At 55.5% G+C, this 17,266-nt stretch overlaps 1 protein-coding gene across 1 annotated transcript; it reads right to left on the bottom strand.

Annotated features, from left to right (window-relative positions):
- Positions 1-279: 279 nt before the first annotated feature.
- On the bottom strand, positions 280-5,833 carry ETV3L (ETS variant transcription factor 3 like). Its single transcript, XM_037016631.2, has 5 exons — positions 5,773-5,833; positions 5,443-5,680; positions 5,012-5,201; positions 4,487-4,607; positions 280-1,468 (listed from the first exon to the last, which is right to left on the bottom strand). Exons 1-5 carry the CDS (start codon positions 5,831-5,833, stop codon positions 990-992), a joined length of 1,089 nt encoding a protein of 362 aa, XP_036872526.1. The 3' UTR covers positions 280-989.
- Positions 5,834-17,266: the final 11,433 nt, after the last annotated feature.

Raw genomic sequence — 17,266 nt, 5'->3', positions numbered from 1 at the left:
TCCATGGGTGCCTCCTGTCATTCTTAGGGCCTGGGGAGAGAGGAGGAGAGACCCCTGCCAAGGCCCTCCTCCATCCCCTGCCCCTTAGATCTTCTCAGGGGCCCACAGGGGTCTGAGCACCCTTCTATAAAGACCCCTGCTCTGCTCTAAAGTTCTTTGTTCACGCCCCGGGCAGCAGCTCCACCACGGCGTTTTTCTGCCTTTCTCTCTGGGAGATGATGGCAGCGGGATGGAGGACACTGGCTGGCTCCATTCCCCCTTCTGCTCCAGGCCTCAGGCCCTCCAGCCAAGCCCCTCGCCGCTACCCTGTGAAGCCTCCGTGGTGGCTAGCATCACAGCAGATCAGAGGGCAGCAGGCAAACCAGGCAGGCCATGTGTAGCCAGGAGAGCAGTTTGCCAAGGGCATTTTATTCATGGACAGCAGTGGAGTGTTATGGGGCTGGGGGGCCAGTCCCCCCCACCCCATTTGCTTGGACCTGGGGAAATGCAGATAGAAGGAAGTGCGTGCATGGGATAGGCGCACCCAGGGTCACAGAAACCAGAGGGATGGGAGGATGGGAGAGAAACGCATGGAGGGGCAGGAGAGAGACCGGAGACCTTCCCTGGGATGAGGGACATGGGCCCCAGAGAACAAAGGACTTGCTCTGGCACTCAGAACAAATGAACTCCTGACCCCTCCCCAGACCAGACTCTTAATTTTCCCTTCATGAGGGCAGGGATGGACTGCTTCAAAGGATGGAGACCTTCTTCTTGTCTTCCACAAAAAAAGGTGAGGTTAAGAATGTCTTCTTAATCTGATTAGCAATTTGGCAGGAGGGGAAGGGTCCACCACCCCTTCTCACCTCCTTGGGTCCAACTCCATCCCTTCAAATCCTCCTGCATTTTAAATCTGTTTCCAGCCAGGGGAAGGTGCAAAGCCAGAAGGGAGATAGACAAGAGGAGAGATGGAGTTTGGGGGAGCCCCCCCCACTTTACCTCTTCCTTCTTGATTAGGGAGGGTCCAAGGGCCACACTCCTTTGAAGTTCTCCAGACTGGGGGACGCAGGACTTTCCTCCCCAGTTTTGGGTCCATGTGTTTCTGAGGGGAAGCCCTCCCTGCGAACCAGGTGTCCCTTTGCCCCTGTCATGGGATCAGGCTTTAGCTCCAGCCCCTCGGGCCTAAGGGACAAGAGCCTGAGCCTCTCACCAGCCCCCTGTCCCAGCTCAGCCATCAGGGGGAGTCCTGGAAGATGCTGGGCTCCTGGGGGGCATCCTGGCCCTAACAGCCAGGTGTCCGGCTTGGAGGACCCTGGGAATTGCTGCTCTATGGGGAGAGAGGGCAGGAAGGGCCTTGAGAAGCGGGTCCAGTCAGAGGGGTGAGGCGGTGGGAGGGGGGGGATGAAGGGGGCAAAACCGGGCGTCTCATCTTGGAGGTTCCCCAAATGGCAGCAAGGGCCAAACCAGCATGGGGCTGGGAAAGAGCCAAGTCCTAGGGAAAAGAGAGAGAAAGAGGGTCAAGAGCGAGCCCCACCACTCGGAGACGTCCCCTTTCTCCTCCCATTTCTCATTTCTTTTTCCTCCTGCTCGAAACTTTCTCTCCCCTGCTCTGATCATAAATGTCATTTCCTGAAACCTCTGGAGACCCCCAGCCCGGGTGAGACGCCCGAGCTATCTACTGTATCATCACTTCCCATTAATCCCTCCGGGGTTGCTTGGTAAGAATCAGGTAGTTATTTGTATTATTATTTGTTTAACGCTCCGCGCGGGCAGGAACTGTTTTTTTCTCCCCTGGATCCAACCCAGCCTAGTGCATATTAATTGCTCAATAAAAATGTGTTGAATGAATAAATGAAGATATTTTTCTGCCATCATTCAACAAATCCATTCTCCACTGCTTCTGTCCCTCAGCAAAGGACTCCAGTTCTTGCTGGGCAGAGAACTGGTTGTGTGGACCTGGGCTTGTCACTTAAATTCTCAGGCCTCAGTTTCTTCATCCATAAAATCCCCTCTCCTAGTTAAGATCAAGTGACGCCATCAGTACGAAGGGGCCTGTGAGGCTGGGAGGCCCAGGGCATGTGGAATGAGCCCCAGTCTTTCCTCCTCCAGCTCGCTCTGGCCCATAGCTCTCCTCCTCCAAGAAGCCTTCCGTCCTTCCATTCCTTCCAAACCACCCTCTTTCCCGCTTCCACCCTGCCAGGATCCTAGAGCAGGGGCCCCCAGCCTGGGGTCTCTGGGGATGATTATACAGAACTTCCCACCACTTCTTGTATTTCAAAAAGCCTAATTCCATTTCCACATTTTTCTTAGCAAGGCCGCATCGTTTAGCTGGAGAGCAAGTACCAACGTGGTCACGTCAGTGGGGATGGAGTTAATAAAAACTGGTACAACAGATTAGTTCTTACTTAATACATCTGATTTATTTGGAAGGAACAATATTCCTGATGTTGGATCTACAAAGTGGAAAAAGAGTAAAAATAATCCTCCATCAGAAAAAGCATGGAGACCCCTGCCAGGGGGTGCCCTCTCCTGGTCACTGGCCTTTCCCTCGGGTCCTTACATGAAGTGGAGACTTTCTGCGCCCTAGAAGTTTGTGTCCTAGGAAGCTTCTGAGATCAGGGCCACGTCTCCCCTGGGAGACCTGACTGAGTAGCATGTGGACGAGACAGTTCCAAGAGTCCCGCCTCTCTCTCTTGCCCTTCCCAGCACCAGCCCTGCGGCCTCCTGCCTTTGGCTCAATAATCCCGGGCACTTGTCTGCCCAGAAGCAGCTTCCTTTTCTTGGCACCAGATGCTCTGAGTGGAAGTGGAGGTGAGGGGCCTGCACAGCCTCTGGAATTCCAATCCAGAAGGAGCCTGGGGCTGCTACCAGCCTTCCAGTGACCTAAGCGCTCCGGGCCCATGCGCAGGCAGAGCATGTGTGCACACCGCAGAGGCCAGGGAGGTGAAAAGAGCTCTTTCTGAGCTACAGCGTGCCGGGAACACTGTGTTTCCTTGTAGTTTCCCAAAGGGAGAAGCTCTGTGCCTACGGCATTCCCAGAGCTGGGAGGGGGCAGGTGGAGGCGGAGGAACAGGGAGGGCTGTTCAGGTGCTGTTTAGCTCCAGGCGGCCAGACCTTGGCCAAGCGAGTCCCAGCAGGCCTCGCGCCGCCCCACCCCCACAGCCTCAGCTCCACTCTCGGTGGAGCCAGGCACCCTGCATTCTCTGGGAGGTGGGACCTGTGGGCCCCCAGCGCACGGGGGGAGGGCTACTGTCAAGGTCCTTACTCCAAGAAACTGTCTGGAGTGGAGGGGCAGGCCTTAGACATCTGCTTAAAGCCTTGCTTGGATTGCTCTAGCGCCTCTGTAATCTTTTTTCACAGGAAATCTGATTTTGACACTTACAGCCCTGGAAGAGCTGGCCTCTGCCTGCATTTCCATTTCTTCCCCCTCGGACCATATGCTGCCACGCGGACCTTTCCTAGGTCCTCCGGGGGCCTTAGCACACTGTTCTCACTGTCCGCTCTCCTTCCTTCCTCGGAGCTAAACTCACGCCTTTGTACATTCTGGGTCTCGGCTCAAATGGCACTTTGTCAAGGAAGTCTCCCTAGATGCTCTCCGCACCCTGAACTTCTTTGTAGCAGTTACCACAGTTACAATTATGTATCTACTTGTCAGATGGTTATCTGACATGTTTGCAAATCCCCTCTTGTCTACAAGCTCTATAAAGGCAGTCTTGCCCCTTAGACAGTGCTGGCACATTAAATGGCAGCTTATCAACCACCTGCTGAAACAGGGTGTGAATGCATGAACTTTGTCTTCCCGCTGTCCCTGCAGCTGGACCTCCTTCTCTACCCGCAGCCCTTGCCTTAGCTCTGTCCCCATCACCTGCCTAAACCAACTCCCAAACTTCCCAACACCACTTGTATGTCTCCCTACCCAAACTCTACATACAACTCCAGTCATCTTTGTAAAATGAAAATTTCAACATGCATCTCCCTCCTGGGTCCCTCCAGCCCACGGGGTAAAGACCCATCCTCTTTGGATGGCTTCTGGGGCCTTCCATGACTGGACACCTGTCTGCTGTGCCAACCTCATCTCCCACCCTTCCTCCTGTTTCCACTCCCATCCCCCAACGTACTCTCTGACCTTGGTAGGCTACCAGCAGCTCTTCAGATATGCTACACTTGCTTGGTTTTTCTCCGTTCTCCACCGGCTTTACCTGCTCAGGTGTGGCTTTGTCTGCAAAGCCCCAGCTCTTTCTCTGCATTCCTTTGTGCTCCCCCAAATCCCAGCATGGGTCATGGACTGTCTTCCATTTCTCTTCCCCACTAGTTTCTGAGTGTCTTGGGGGTCAACTTTCATCTCTGAACTTCCATGCCTAGTAAATAGCTGGCACTCAGTAAGTGTTTGGTGAATGAATGACTTGCATTATCCCTTGTCTCATGCCTCCTTACACATGTGCTCAGAGAGGACAGTCCTCTCCTCCTCTGCCTAAGGTTCCCTGGGCCCTCCCCAGTCCCAGGCACTCACGGTGGACCCTGCTGCTGCTCCTCTTCTTATCTGCAGAGGCCTCTGGGTGCCCTCGGGGGCTCCGCTGCCCGGCCAGCTGCTCCGCTATGGCTGGATGGGTGAACACCATGCTGTGCAGGAGCTGGGGAGTGAGGAGAAGCAGCGTGCAGGTGGGACGGGCTCTCCCTGGCATACGTTCCCCAGTACACACTGTTTTAACAACCAGTTGTTAAAACAATGAGGTCCTCCCATAATGGTTGCTAAATGCCCCCTGCTCTCCCCTGAGACCCCCACCCCTGCCAAGACCCCCCCACTGAAGGAGTGATGTCTGGTGCTGAAGGAGTTGCCCTTCCCTCCGGGGGTGCTGTATCACATAGATGGTTAAATCTGCAGGGGTGATTTGGAGTGTCGCCCCTGGCTCTGGGGCACTCAGGGACAGGATGCAAGGGGAGGAGAACATCAGACTGATGGCCCCTGAGACAGAGAGGAGGGTGGAGGCCTCCTGGGCCGAGGGGCAGAGGCTGGTAGGGCTGCCTTCAGGCTTACCTCACTGCGCATGCCCATGGGCACCAGCGCTGGCCAAAACAGGGCAGGGGTGCCCAGCAGCAAGTGGGGAGATGGCGGTGTCCACACCTCCCACAGAGGATAGTTGACTACGATGAGCTTGCTGAAGTTGAACTTGTAAGTGAATCTTTTGCCTTTGGTCTTGTGCAGGATCCTCTTATTGTAGTAATATCTGGAGATTCCGAGGTTGAGAATAGAGAGTTGGCCCAGTGGGCCGGGAATGGAGGCAGAGACCCAGCCACGAGCCCCTCCCCATGCCAGCAAGGCTAACCTGAGCTGCTTCTGGAGAACCACTTGGCACCCTGCCATGCTCAAAGGCATTCCCCCAGCTTTGGGGGGGCAGAGGAGCCAGAAACCAGAGCCCTTGTCTTTAAACTCTGCCCTCTCTGGCCACCTTGGTGGCCTCTGCTCACCTGAGGGCCCGGCTGAGCTTGTCATAGTTCATCTGTGGTTTGCACTTTCTGCGGCCCCAGAGGCGGGCCACCTCATCTGGATCCTTGATGACAAATTCCCCGTACTCTCCCTGCTGCCAGGCGATGACATGGCGGAACTCCTCCTTCTGCAGCAGCTCCAGGATGAAGTGCCACAGCTGGATCTGCCGGGAGCCGGGGGAGGACTCGGCTTTGTAGGCCCAGTCGGGGAAGGCCACGCCTGGCGGGCAGGGGAGAGTGAGTGCCACCTGGCCACCCTGGAGACCCCCAGGCCACCCCTCTGGAGCTGGGTGGAGGCCGGCAGGGGCTCACCTGAGATCCAGGAGTTGCCAGGGGTGGCAGGGACGCCACTGGCCAGGCAGCTGCAGTGCATAGTCACCCTGAGCGAGGGCTGCGTCTGGAGGGGAAACGGTTACCACTGAGGAAGGAAAGATGGTGGACAGGGGTGTGGGGTGTGGGGAGAGGGAGGGCGGTGAAAGAAGCAAGAAGGGAGGCCAAGCGGGAAGGAGGGAGAGAGGAGGGAGAAGAGAGAAAAGGGAGACTGAGGCCAGGGAGTGGCATCCGAGGCAGGAAGCACCCCCATACTAAGGGCAGGCCAGCCTCTCCTGAGGAAGGCACAGGGGCCTGTGCTCTGGCCCAGCTGGGGGATTTAGACTGAGAATGAGATTTCTCAGGGCTTAGCAGGATTGGAGTTTTTCCCAAGAGAAGACAAGAGAAAATGTAATTAATTGCTGGCTTTTTCTAACCCTCGAGTGGGATGGGGTGGCAGATACACAAACCAGGCGTTTATAGAGCTGGAGCAATTTTACGTTTGAGAAGAGCCGGGGTTTTGTGTGCTTTTTCACTGATGCCTCCTGAGTGCCTAGCAGAGTTGTAGGTGCCTGCGAAACGATCGTTGAAAGACTGAGTGAGTGGTAATGGATTTATCAATGGCATCAGTAAATGTTTCATATCTGTCTTTCCCCTCAGAGTGGCAGCTGTATGAGGTCAGGAACCCCGGCTGTCTTGTGCACTGTTGGCCCCCCGGATGCCATCCTGGCACAGCCTTGTGCCCACAGGTGCTCTGTAAATACTTGTGGAATTAATGAACCAGGGGCCAGGAAGATGGAATCTTGCCCATTCTCAATTGGGTGTGGGTGCTGGGAGTGGAGATGCAGAGAAGACAGGGGAATGGGCCCCAGTGGAGTCATCTGGCCTGCAGGTAAAAGGAGGAGAGAAAATGCTTAAGAACCCAGAGCCTTCCGGATGGAACTGAGGATGGTGCAAAGGCTGCTTCCACTGTCACTGGGGAGCTGGGACGCCAGGCAAGAGGAGCCAAGGAGATGGGGGACAGATGGGGATGTGGGGTGTGGGTCCTGCTCCCAGGTGGGCTGGCATACAGGGCAATGACCTGCGTGTTTAGGACTACGTGAAAACAGGGACTGGCTTGCAGAAACCGGGCTCTGGGCTGCATCTCTGATGAAGCTGGTGTGAAGGTGAGCACTTTGCTCAACCAGAACCTTAAGGCCATCAGGTCTGGAGGGCATATGAGGGTTTGTCTGGAGGAGCCTCGTCACTCTTTCCAGAAGAGGCTCAGAGAGGGAAAGTGACTTGACACATGGTGTCTGGCCGTCAGATGCCGACTCCTAGTCCAAAGCCCCTTTTCATGCACTGTGTTGTTTTATGACTTAAAAAAAGATGATCTATAGCAGCACTTCTTAAACTCTAACGTGCAGAACAATTGCCTGAAGATCTCTTTAAAATGCAGGTTTCGATTCAGGGGGACTTGGTGGAAACTGAGATCCTGCATTTCTAACAAGCTCCCAGGTGATGTCAGTGCTGGTCCAGGGACCGTGCTTGGAGGAGCAAGAACGCATGGGATACAGCAAAACGGGGTGTCAATGCCGCACCCCTCCCGGGCTAACCCTCCCTGCCCTTGCCGCCCTCTCCCCAAGAGGTCACTGGGTCTCTTGCCCTCCCTTTCCCAGGGACATTCAGCTCCAGGGGGGTCAACTGACAGAGATCCTGGCCAGGGTGATGCTCCCTGGGGTACCCGGTCTGGCCTGAGGGGAGAGCACCTCTGGAAATTAAGGTAGACAGGGCAGTGGCAGGTCCATGCCTACGCTGAGTCTGGGTGAGTAGGTTTTCCCACTCATCCCTCTGTCTCCAAACTGGCAGCTGACATTCTGGAATCTTCTCTTTTTCTTCCCCTGATGTAGGTGCCCCCCGCTCCTCTCCCACCCACCTTTCCTGCCCTGTCCATTGGGAATTTCTTCTTTTGTCTAGCCTCAAGCAGAATGGGGTCTCTCCTACCTCACCTCAGGGAATCGGATTGGAAGATGGGGGTGTGGAGTGCAGACACACGAGATGGCAGGGAGACTGTGGTGCCCAGGAAGCTGGTAGGAGTTCTGATGGTGTTTCCTGGAGATCTGAGACCAGATGAACGGACATTTAAGATCTGGCCAGCAGAGAATGCTAAATCCACCATGGAGCCGACATTCAGCGAGCCCGCCCTGTGCCAAGCAATTGCCATACCCTGAACCTCCCAGAAGTCTCAGATGAGATGGAGCTCAGAGTGCTGAATGACCTCTCTAAGGTCATACAACTCTGAAGTAAGAGTGGAAAGTAAGACCTCAATTCAAGATTTATAATATTCTATCAACACCCTCTCTCCTTCTCCCCAAAATACAGAAACCAGTCAGGGAGGTTAAGCTTCCCTAACCCACCCAGTCCCCTGTGCATTTCCTGGCCTCTCCAGTGTTTGTGAGAGTCCCTCCTGGACCCTCACGTCTTTGAGGAGCTTGCTGGTTCCAGATGTGGGAATCCTCACAGCTGGCAAGTCCTGCCAAACGCCTCCCCCGCAGTCCTTGCTCTGCTGGAGCCCTGAGCTGCCCGTGGGGACCCAAAGAAATGAGCAGATATGAGTTCTCCCTTTACGGCCAAGAACTGTTGGTGTTTAACCTCAATGCTTTGTGCTTCATCTTAACCCCCACTCTGGTGGTGATACTCCCACGGCTGAGGGAGGTGGCTCCGTCTGTCTCCCCAACCCCTCACCCCAGGCCCTCAGTTCCCTCCCTTCTGTGCTGTGAGACACACACACAAAGCTTGGGGTGGCGCCAACAGGCTCTGCCCAGCCCCTGGTGCCCCTACAGTGAGATCAGTGCTGCGACCTAAGAGGAAGTATTGAGAACCATAAATCAAAAAGGATCATAACCCAATCTGGAATGACAGGAGTGGCTGCTCTTAAGCATTTTGTGTTTCTTGAAGGGTTATAGCAGCAAGCCATTATTATTGTCATCATTACTGTCATTCTGATTACTAATAATATGATTAATCCCCCTTGGCCACTACTAGTGCTCATAACAACACACAGAGGTTTGAGGTCATTATTTAATAATGGATAATGGTGATAACAGTAACGAAGAAGCCTTAAGCTTGGAGTCAAAGGAAATGTCCAAAGCAGATTTTGCCTTTTTAAGACTTCTTATAAATTCATAGAAGAACTTACATGAATAGCTAATACCAGTTGAGTCCCTGTCATGTCCCAGTACTGGGCCTGACATTTTTTTTTCATGTTACTTCACTGGATGTTCACAATAACCCTTTGAGGTGAATATTATTATCTCCATTTTGCAAGCTAGGAAATTGAGGACTTGCATAAGCTCCCCAGGGCAAATGGTGGAGTCAGATGGGAACAGGTCTGCCTGACTTGATGCTTTGAGCTATAATCAGTCAATCGGGCAGAAAGGTTGAGGGTAAAATTCCAGGAGAAGATGGGCTGGCAGGAGGCCCTGTGCCCTGAAGGAGGCACTCCATTCTAAACCTAAGGGGTGGTGGGCTCCTTGCCAGAAAAATGGTCAGTGGAGGTCCCAGGAAGCCAGAGGACAGACAGTCAGAAGGGCAGAGTGGAATACAGAGAGGATGAGAAAGACAGGAACACACACCCAGAATTAAAAAAAAAATAAGTTTGGGAGTTCAAGACCCATGTGCATCTCTGCAAAGTCGAAGCTTGCATTCAGTCACTTGGTTGATGGGCCTTCTAAGAGGCTGGAGTGGATTGACTGTATGATCTGATTGACTGGACACAACCAAGTCTTCTCAGTGACTGCTTGATTGATTCACTGGGGAAAATGAGACTGTTTGTATACACAGAGGTGGTCAAAAGAGAAAGAGCAAGAGAGTGAATCCAAGAGAATGAAACAGAAACAGCCAGGCAGAAATCGGGAGCTGTGGACACAGGTAAGGTTCAGATATGGCCCTGGGAGACTGAAAGATCAGAGTGGAGAAACCAGTCCAGAAGGGCGACAGTGGGAAACACACTGATGGTGGTCTCCAGGGGGACATTTTATCCTTGTCAGCATTGGGCAAGCTGTACATCCCACACCACTTCACCGAATCCCCAATCTGATTAGACGCCTCTGGTCTCTTGCCTTGATCTTGGCCTCTTTAGGAGGCTGGTTAGTCCTAAGGCCTCCCTTAATGCTATTAGCTAAAGCTGCTTAGGTGGGAGAGCAAAGAGGGGGCTGGGGGCCTGGGAAAGGCAAAGCCAGCCACCTTTTCCCTTGGGGAATTTAGAGGAGGGCTGGGATAGATGTCATTCTTCACCTCTTGTCCCCTCCTGCCACAGCTCTCAAACCCAGGAAGCCTATGCCCAGGGCAGAGAGGAGCCCTTCTCAACTATCCCTTCTGGAGTCTGGTCGGCTGAAGACACCCCCCTCTTGCAGCCCCAGCCCTTCCTGCCCGTGCTGCACACCTGGGAGAGGCCACTCCTTCCCTCCCTGCTGCTCCCCGCAGGGTCCGGGGGCTGCCTGCTTCCCTGAGGCCGCTCCGTCCTCCTTGCAGCCCTGAGCACCCTCCCCAGGCTGCGTGTCAACCTGCTCCCATTGCCAGGTCCCCTCCGCAGGGTCTCAGATCTCTGTCCAGCTTCTCCTCCCGGCCCCGCCCCTTGCAGATGCCTTTGACTCTAGCCTCTGCCGTCCCTGGGGGCCATGGGATTTAAAAGGTTTGTTTAACTCCATGTAATAGAAATCCGAACCCAAAGACCTTATGCCCCACCCCCAGACCTGTCCTGAAGGGCAGTTGAGAGTCATGGGGAAAGTCACAGCCCTGCTCAGGGACGCAAAGGTTAGGGGGATGGGAAATGGGGTGTCAGGAGACCGACTTCCACCTCTGCACCTGCCAAGTCTCTGTTTCACTTTGTTTGACCTTTTAATTTTCAACTCATTTCCTCCTTCGTTGCTGTCTTCCCCCTTCCCTCTAAGCCCGATTCTTCTTCCTTCTTTCCACTTCCCATGCAGCAACCTTCTCGCCTCATTTCCCCGCCACTATCACTTTCTTTTCTCTCTCTTGTCCATCCTTCTCGGTCTCAGTTTCCATCTGTCTGTCCATTTCTGTCTTCACTTCTGTGTCTACAAATCAGATGGTCTCTCTGTCTCCCCGTTTCCCTCCTCGAGACCCTGTCCCTGCCTCCCCAGTCTCGGCCAGCCTGCCTTCTGTTGTGCCGTCTCTGTCACTGTCCCTCATTGTCACTTGCTGTTTTCTTGCCTTTCTTTCTCCTGTCCCCTGTCTCTCACCCACGCTCCAGAGCTGGAAGCTGACCCCAGGCCTCCTGACCCTGACTCTGATGGCCCCCTCGCTGCTCCCCCTGCTTTCTTCCCAAAGCCTTCCAGCACCCTCTGCCCCCCTCCCACCGGGGCACCCTCACTGCTGTTTCCTTTCATCTCATTCCCATCAGTTGTGCCCCAGGGGATCCCCCTGCCTGGACACCCCCATCTTTCTCTTCATCCTGACTCTGGGACGAGAAATCCCCTCCAGAAGAGCTGAGGTGGCTGGGGAGCCAGGCTGGCCAGGGGAAGTGAAAGCTCCCAGCCAGATGCTGAGCTGGGGTGACCTGGCAGGCTGGCCAGGGGCTGAGTGACAGGAGCAGAAATGCAGGGTCCGCAGGCAGCTGAGGGCTTCTTACTCCTTCTGACTTCGTCCCCAGCCCTCAATCCTGAGTCTGCTTCCTGCCTCCATCTCAAGCCTTGCCTTCATCCCAATCTTGACGTGAGTCTCAACTTTGACTTCTACTAAGCCCCAAGCCCAACCTGAAGCCCCATCCACGTGCCCTGGCCCTACTCCCCACTGCGCCCCACTGCCCATGAGCAGGTCCAGGAAGGGGTTTGGGGGTGGAGTGGCTGGGGCAGCACACCCTTCCCCCACTGTCTCTTCTTGTCCATTGGGAAGGGGCTGGGAGAGGACAGGGACTTCTCTGCCCAGGGAGCACCACCCCTGTCCTTGCCAGGCTACAGCCTGCAGCTGGGCCCCCATTACAGGGGCTGTCCAAGCTCTCGGACTTCAGGCTTCTTGGACCCGGTTCTTTGGGAAGGATGCTAGGAGTCTGAGAAAGGGAGAGAAGCAGGCAGATGGAGCAGAATCCCCCACCCTGTCAGATGTTCCAATTCAGTTCACCCAGCCTGGCACGATGGCAGCACAAGCTTCACTCTCCACCCCCTGGGCCCCTCTGCCCACCCCGGCTCCTCCCCATCCCTGCACTGTGATGCCCACACCCTCTGTGTCAGTCCTCACTCACTGCCCTTCAACCCCGGCCACAGGGCTGGCAGCAGCGAGCCCGCAGAGGCGCAGAACTCCCTGTCTGTACAGACTTCAGGGCATGGATAGGCTGAGACTGTTCAGCCCCAGAGCCCACCTGGACCCCATTCATCCCAGCCCCATCTGCCCCCAGCTGTGCCCCATCAGGGGAGAGAGCCTACTGCCACGCTACACCTGCTGACTGATGAGGTGCCCCCCTCTGCCCTGACTGCGCCCCGCCTGGCTCTGAGGCTGCCACCTGTCAGGCGGCCTCGGTGTGGCCCCTGGGCCCTCATCTCCGCCCAGTGCCTGTGTCTTCTCACTGCTCCCCTCCCCACTGCCCCACAGCTGGCTCCACAGCTGCATGGAGGCCGGCTTGTCCCTCCTGCTGGTCAGCCCCGGCCATACCTGGACGCAGCAGCCCTCCGTGCTCTGTCCAGCGGCTCTGTCTGGCGCTCGCCTTGCCCAGCGGCCCTTGCTCATCACACGCTGAGTTAGGGTTACTTAAAATGAGAGCGGGATCTCTAAGCTCCCAGGGGAGCTGATGTGGTTTTCAGACAATAACATTAACCCTTTGGGGGCCAGTGGCACCACGGCCCTGCACCCCCTCCCCGTCTGCGGAGGGTGGGGTGGGAGGGAGTGTCTCTCACTGGGTCCTTTGCATCTGGGGCAGAGAGACTGGGGAGAAAGCCACCCCTTCCTCAGTTCTAGGAAAAGGGACACTCAACTCCCGGGAGGTCCTTCCAGCCTCCTACCCTTCCCACTACGAGTCAGCCCTTCTCTCATGGAACTTTCCGTGGAGATAGAGTCCAGGCCTGGACAAGAGCCCTCCTTCACAACTTCTGACTCTTAACACCACTTCATTCCCTATTTTCCTTCTGAGTCCCAGGCCCCACCTCTGCTCACATACTGGTGCTAAATCTTTACAATTTGTAACTTTTCCTCTTAGTCTCAAGTATCAGGATGATACTAATAGTTTAACCAATCACCTTTTCTCCAAGGATTTTGAAGCACTATGTCTCTTTCCTCTTGGAGTTCTAGAAAATGATTTTTCCTTTTCTTTATTTATGCAACTCAAAGTTAGACAGCAAGAAGAACTTCCAACTGAGCCATAAACTGGGCAGGAGAAAACAACTTCAGGGACACCAGATACCCTGCTAAGGACATAATAGGAACAGAATAATGGGTAGGATTCCAGAATCCACTGGGCACGGGGATGGAGGATTTAGGTAACTGACCTCAGGAGAGGCTTCTCAAGGTGGATGTCAAAGACCAGAACCTCTATCTTTAAAGTCCTGGGGACCAAGTGACCCTGGAGCCTGTGGGGCCTGTGTCCAATCTCCCCAATCCCTGATGGGGAGGAAAAGACTGATGGCTGTCATTGGGGAATCAATATGATTTTCTTTTTTTTCCCCTTGACTCGGAGAGGCCAAGTTTCCCCCTGTACTCACCCGTCATTACACAGCCCCTCCCAGCCCCGAGCTGATCGAGATGGGAATGGAGGGCCATGGAATTAAATTCTGGGGTTGTTTTCTGGTTAAATCAACCGAAGCTAACATGATGGAAAGGTGAGAGAGAGGCTGATTGATGGAAGGGACAGGAGCTGGGGGTCACAAAGAGAGGGTCCTTGTCGGGGGGAGGCAGGACAGGGCTCTGAGCCCAACAAGGGCGGAGGGGGAAGATGCTACAAAGGGAGGGATGATCCAGAACTTTCCAGGGAGCTGGGTGTAGGGAGACGGGAGGAATATTGGCAAGGATTGGGCAAACCTGAGCTCCTTGGGAGACAGAGAGCTACAGCCAGGAAGCCCAAGGTTAGTGCCAAGGTGTGGAGCCCTGGGCATTTCTGATAGGTGTCCCTGGGGTTTCCTCACCTAGAGAGTTGGTCCTGCCCCTTGCTCACCTTTACCATAACCCACACGCTTCATTGAGAGATTCAGGACCATCTGAGTTATGAGCCATTAGATGTCAAGGCCAAGGAGGACTCGGGGGAGGAAGAGCTGCTCCCCTCGTCTCCATGAAAGCCCTTCCCATTCCTGAAGTGGGACCTACCTAGATGCCCCGCCCGTACCCCAGGGGCTGCCCAGCCTGGCTCCTGCCTCCACAGGCTGGCCTGGGGCAGGCAGCATCCACAAGGCCTCCAGGGGGGTGAACGGGGTTCTTCTGCTTTCCCACTCCAGCCGCTGTCCCGGCTCCCAGGAAAGTCCCTCCTGCTGCTGAGTTCAAGGCCTTTTGAGAACTAGAGCAGCTGCTTCTGAGATGGCTAGGGCTTCACCTGCTCTCTTCTGCTGCTCCACACAGGGCCCCTACCCACTTCCTCTCCTATTCCCGTAAACCTGACCAGGGCAGTCTTCCCCCACCCCCTATCCTGCTCTCTGCCCAATTCCATTCGCATATGTGGACAAGGCTCAGTGAGGGATTAGGAAGCCGGCACTTACCAGACATCGGTTTCTGGGGTGGTACACTGGGGCTCCTGTCTCTTTCCAGAGACAGTCAAGTGGCTTAGTGCCCTTTGGGGAGGAGGGGCCTTGAACAAACCCAGCCTTTTCCTTTGCTCTTCTGAGCATCTCTGTGTGCATCCTAGTGCCTGGACACAGGGGCTGCTCTACCAAGACGACTGAGTGCATGAACCCAAACATACCCCTCTCCTCAGCTTCCTTGCTGGCAAACCAAAGATGGTCTACTTGAACTTCTAGTAGAATTTTCCTGTTCTAGTTAGTGACTCCTTTTCATATTCGAGTAACCAGCACGATAGGCTGAATTCCGAGCCTATCGAGACCGTCTGACACACTGTGTCAAGGCTGCACCGCCCTGAATGGGTCCTCTCAGGCCTCACTCATGCCTCTGTAACCATCTGACATTAAGACGGGCAGCCCCAAGGACAGGGATGGGATCGGACCCCTGGGGCTGCCCAAGGGGCTGTGCAGGATGCGGCATCGTGAGCGGGGACGAGTTGGCGGTGTCACCCTCTGCTCTGAGGGGCAGGAAGGAGGAAAGGCGGAGGGTCCTCACTCTCCTGGCCCCTCTGTGGGGACCTGGCCTGGGGTCACGGCCGCCGTATGGGGGCACTTGGCTGGTTCCTGGAGGGTGTGTCCGGCCAGTCCCATGGTGGCAGAGAGGAGTACACCTTGATGAGCTCTCCTTGCCAACTGTTGGGGAAAAAAGGGTCATTCTCACTGGCTTACTCCCTGGAATCTCCCGTCTGCTCCTCAAGATGGGGCAAGGTCCAGTGCGCCCCCATTGGAGGATTGAGGGGGAGTTGGGGAGACTGACGATGGACAGGAGTGTGGGGAAAGAGAGGAGAAGGGCGCAGGGAGAGGGGACACCCTTGAATGGAGGGATAGGATCCCCAGGTGGCCAGAAAGGGGAAAAGGAAAGGAGGGCCTGGTAAGCTTTTGGAAGGAAGAAGAGATGGGGCTGAAGGAGACAAAGCAGAGGGGACGGAGGTGCCAGGGCGAGGCTGAGGCAGCCCTGGGCTGCAGCAGCCACCAGGTTGGGGGAGGGGAGGCGGGGGCCAGGGCCCGGAGCCCGTGGCTGTGGTGTCGGTGGGGACTCTTCATGTCCCATTAGCGGCAATGGAAGGTGACATGCAGAGATCGATACCAATCGAGGCTACAGACTCCCAGTAATAAACCCATTTCACTCACACTTCTCCACCCCCACTGGCCCAACCCCATGAGAGGGGACGAGGGCCTCTCATGCCTGAGCCCCTCTCCAGAGAGGCCGCTCTCAGAACTGCCCCCAGCCCTGGCACCAGCACAGGTTTAGGGGCCCCAAGCCTAGGAGGAGTCATCAGCAGGGTGTGTGGGGGGTGGTGCCCTTGCGTCCTGTGGGGCTCAGGCCCAGGTGCTGCTGCCTGGGGGTCGAGCAGCCCCCACCCTCGTCTGGGCCCGCCTTCCTCTCGCGGGAAGGAGGAGCTGGGCCTGTCTCCCAAACACTGTAGGTATTTCCAAGGCAGAACAGAGGATGGTTCTGGAATGTGTTGATCTGCTCACCCTGTGGGTGCAGGTGAAGGTGGCTTTGTGCTCCAGGGTCTCATTTGTGCCTCTGTGTGGGCGTCTGAATATGTGTCTGTCTGTCTGCTAGTCAGTGCGCGTCAGTGTGTCTACGGGGATTCATGCAGTGAGTGGATGTCTGTGTCTGAGACTGCGTGTTTTTGGGTGTAGGTGTGTGTGTGAGGTTTTGGGGGTCTGGTGTATGTTTTAGTGTATTTGTATGTCTATCTGTGTCTAGGCACACTGGTCTCTGGGAACGTGGGTGTGTGAGCCAGGGCTTGTCTGTGTGTGAATCTGAGTGTCTGTGGGTGTCTGCTTCCTGGTGTGTGGGCTGTGCTCTATTGTGGAGACTGTACAGGTGTCTCTGTATATATGTATCTGTGTGTGTGTGTGCGCCTGTCTGCCTCCCTGTGCATGTGGGAAACTCCTGTTGGCCTCTTAGTATTTGTACCCAAACCCTGCCCCTTCCAGGTAGGGGGCCCAACCATCCCACCCTGCCAGGGACTTCCAAGTACCAAAGCTGGGACAATCCCAGACAAGCCAGGACAGTTGTTCACACTCCTCCCAGGCCTGGGCACAAGAGGACAAAGTGAATTGGTTGTGCAGGTATCAGGGCAGGAAGGGTGGGAGACAAGTGGGAGTGGAGAGCTGAAGGAAGAGCTGGAGAGGTCGAGGAGCTTGAATGGAAGAGGAGCAAGGAGAAACAAGGAGCAGGGAGAGGAATGCTGGTTAGACTCCAGGTGGAACTTCCCCAGGGCACAGTGGCACGCTGGAAACTAAGGTAGGAGGGGAAGAGGGTGGGCTGTCCTCTGCCCTGCACACTTGATAGAGAAGAGGTGTGTTGGGCTTTGCGGGGGACGTTGGCAGAAAGTGGTGATGTGCCTGCACGTGGCAGGTAGGATGCACCCAGATGGGACCCTGTGGGGACTCCCACCCTCCTGCACAGGGTGCGGATGAGTGTGCGTGACTTGGAGATGGGACTCCCATAGGGCAAGTGTGCAGATGCCCTGCCTGGTGGGCTCCTTTTCTCAAAGAGGACAGAGTAGGCTGGAAGGCCCTGGGTGATGTGTAGGGGTCGGGGGTGGTCAGGAGACTTCCGGAGAGAGAGCGGGTTTGTCGTGTCCTAGAGTCTCTCTCTTCCACAGGGGGTCTGAGCCATCACATTCCCCAGGGAAGTCCTGATCCCTACCTCAGTGCTAAACCCCTTGCTTTGCCCCTGCTCCCGAGAGGGAGCCCCCTGCTCGGGGTGGACGAGCAAGGGGCCC

The sequence above is a fragment of the Manis javanica genome, chromosome 14 (genome assembly GCF_040802235.1).
Source record: "Manis javanica isolate MJ-LG chromosome 14, MJ_LKY, whole genome shotgun sequence".
NCBI lineage: Eukaryota > Metazoa > Chordata > Mammalia > Pholidota > Manidae > Manis > Manis javanica.
The sequence above is the reverse complement of the archived record's forward strand: the minus strand, read 5'-3'. Positions and strand labels throughout refer to the sequence as shown.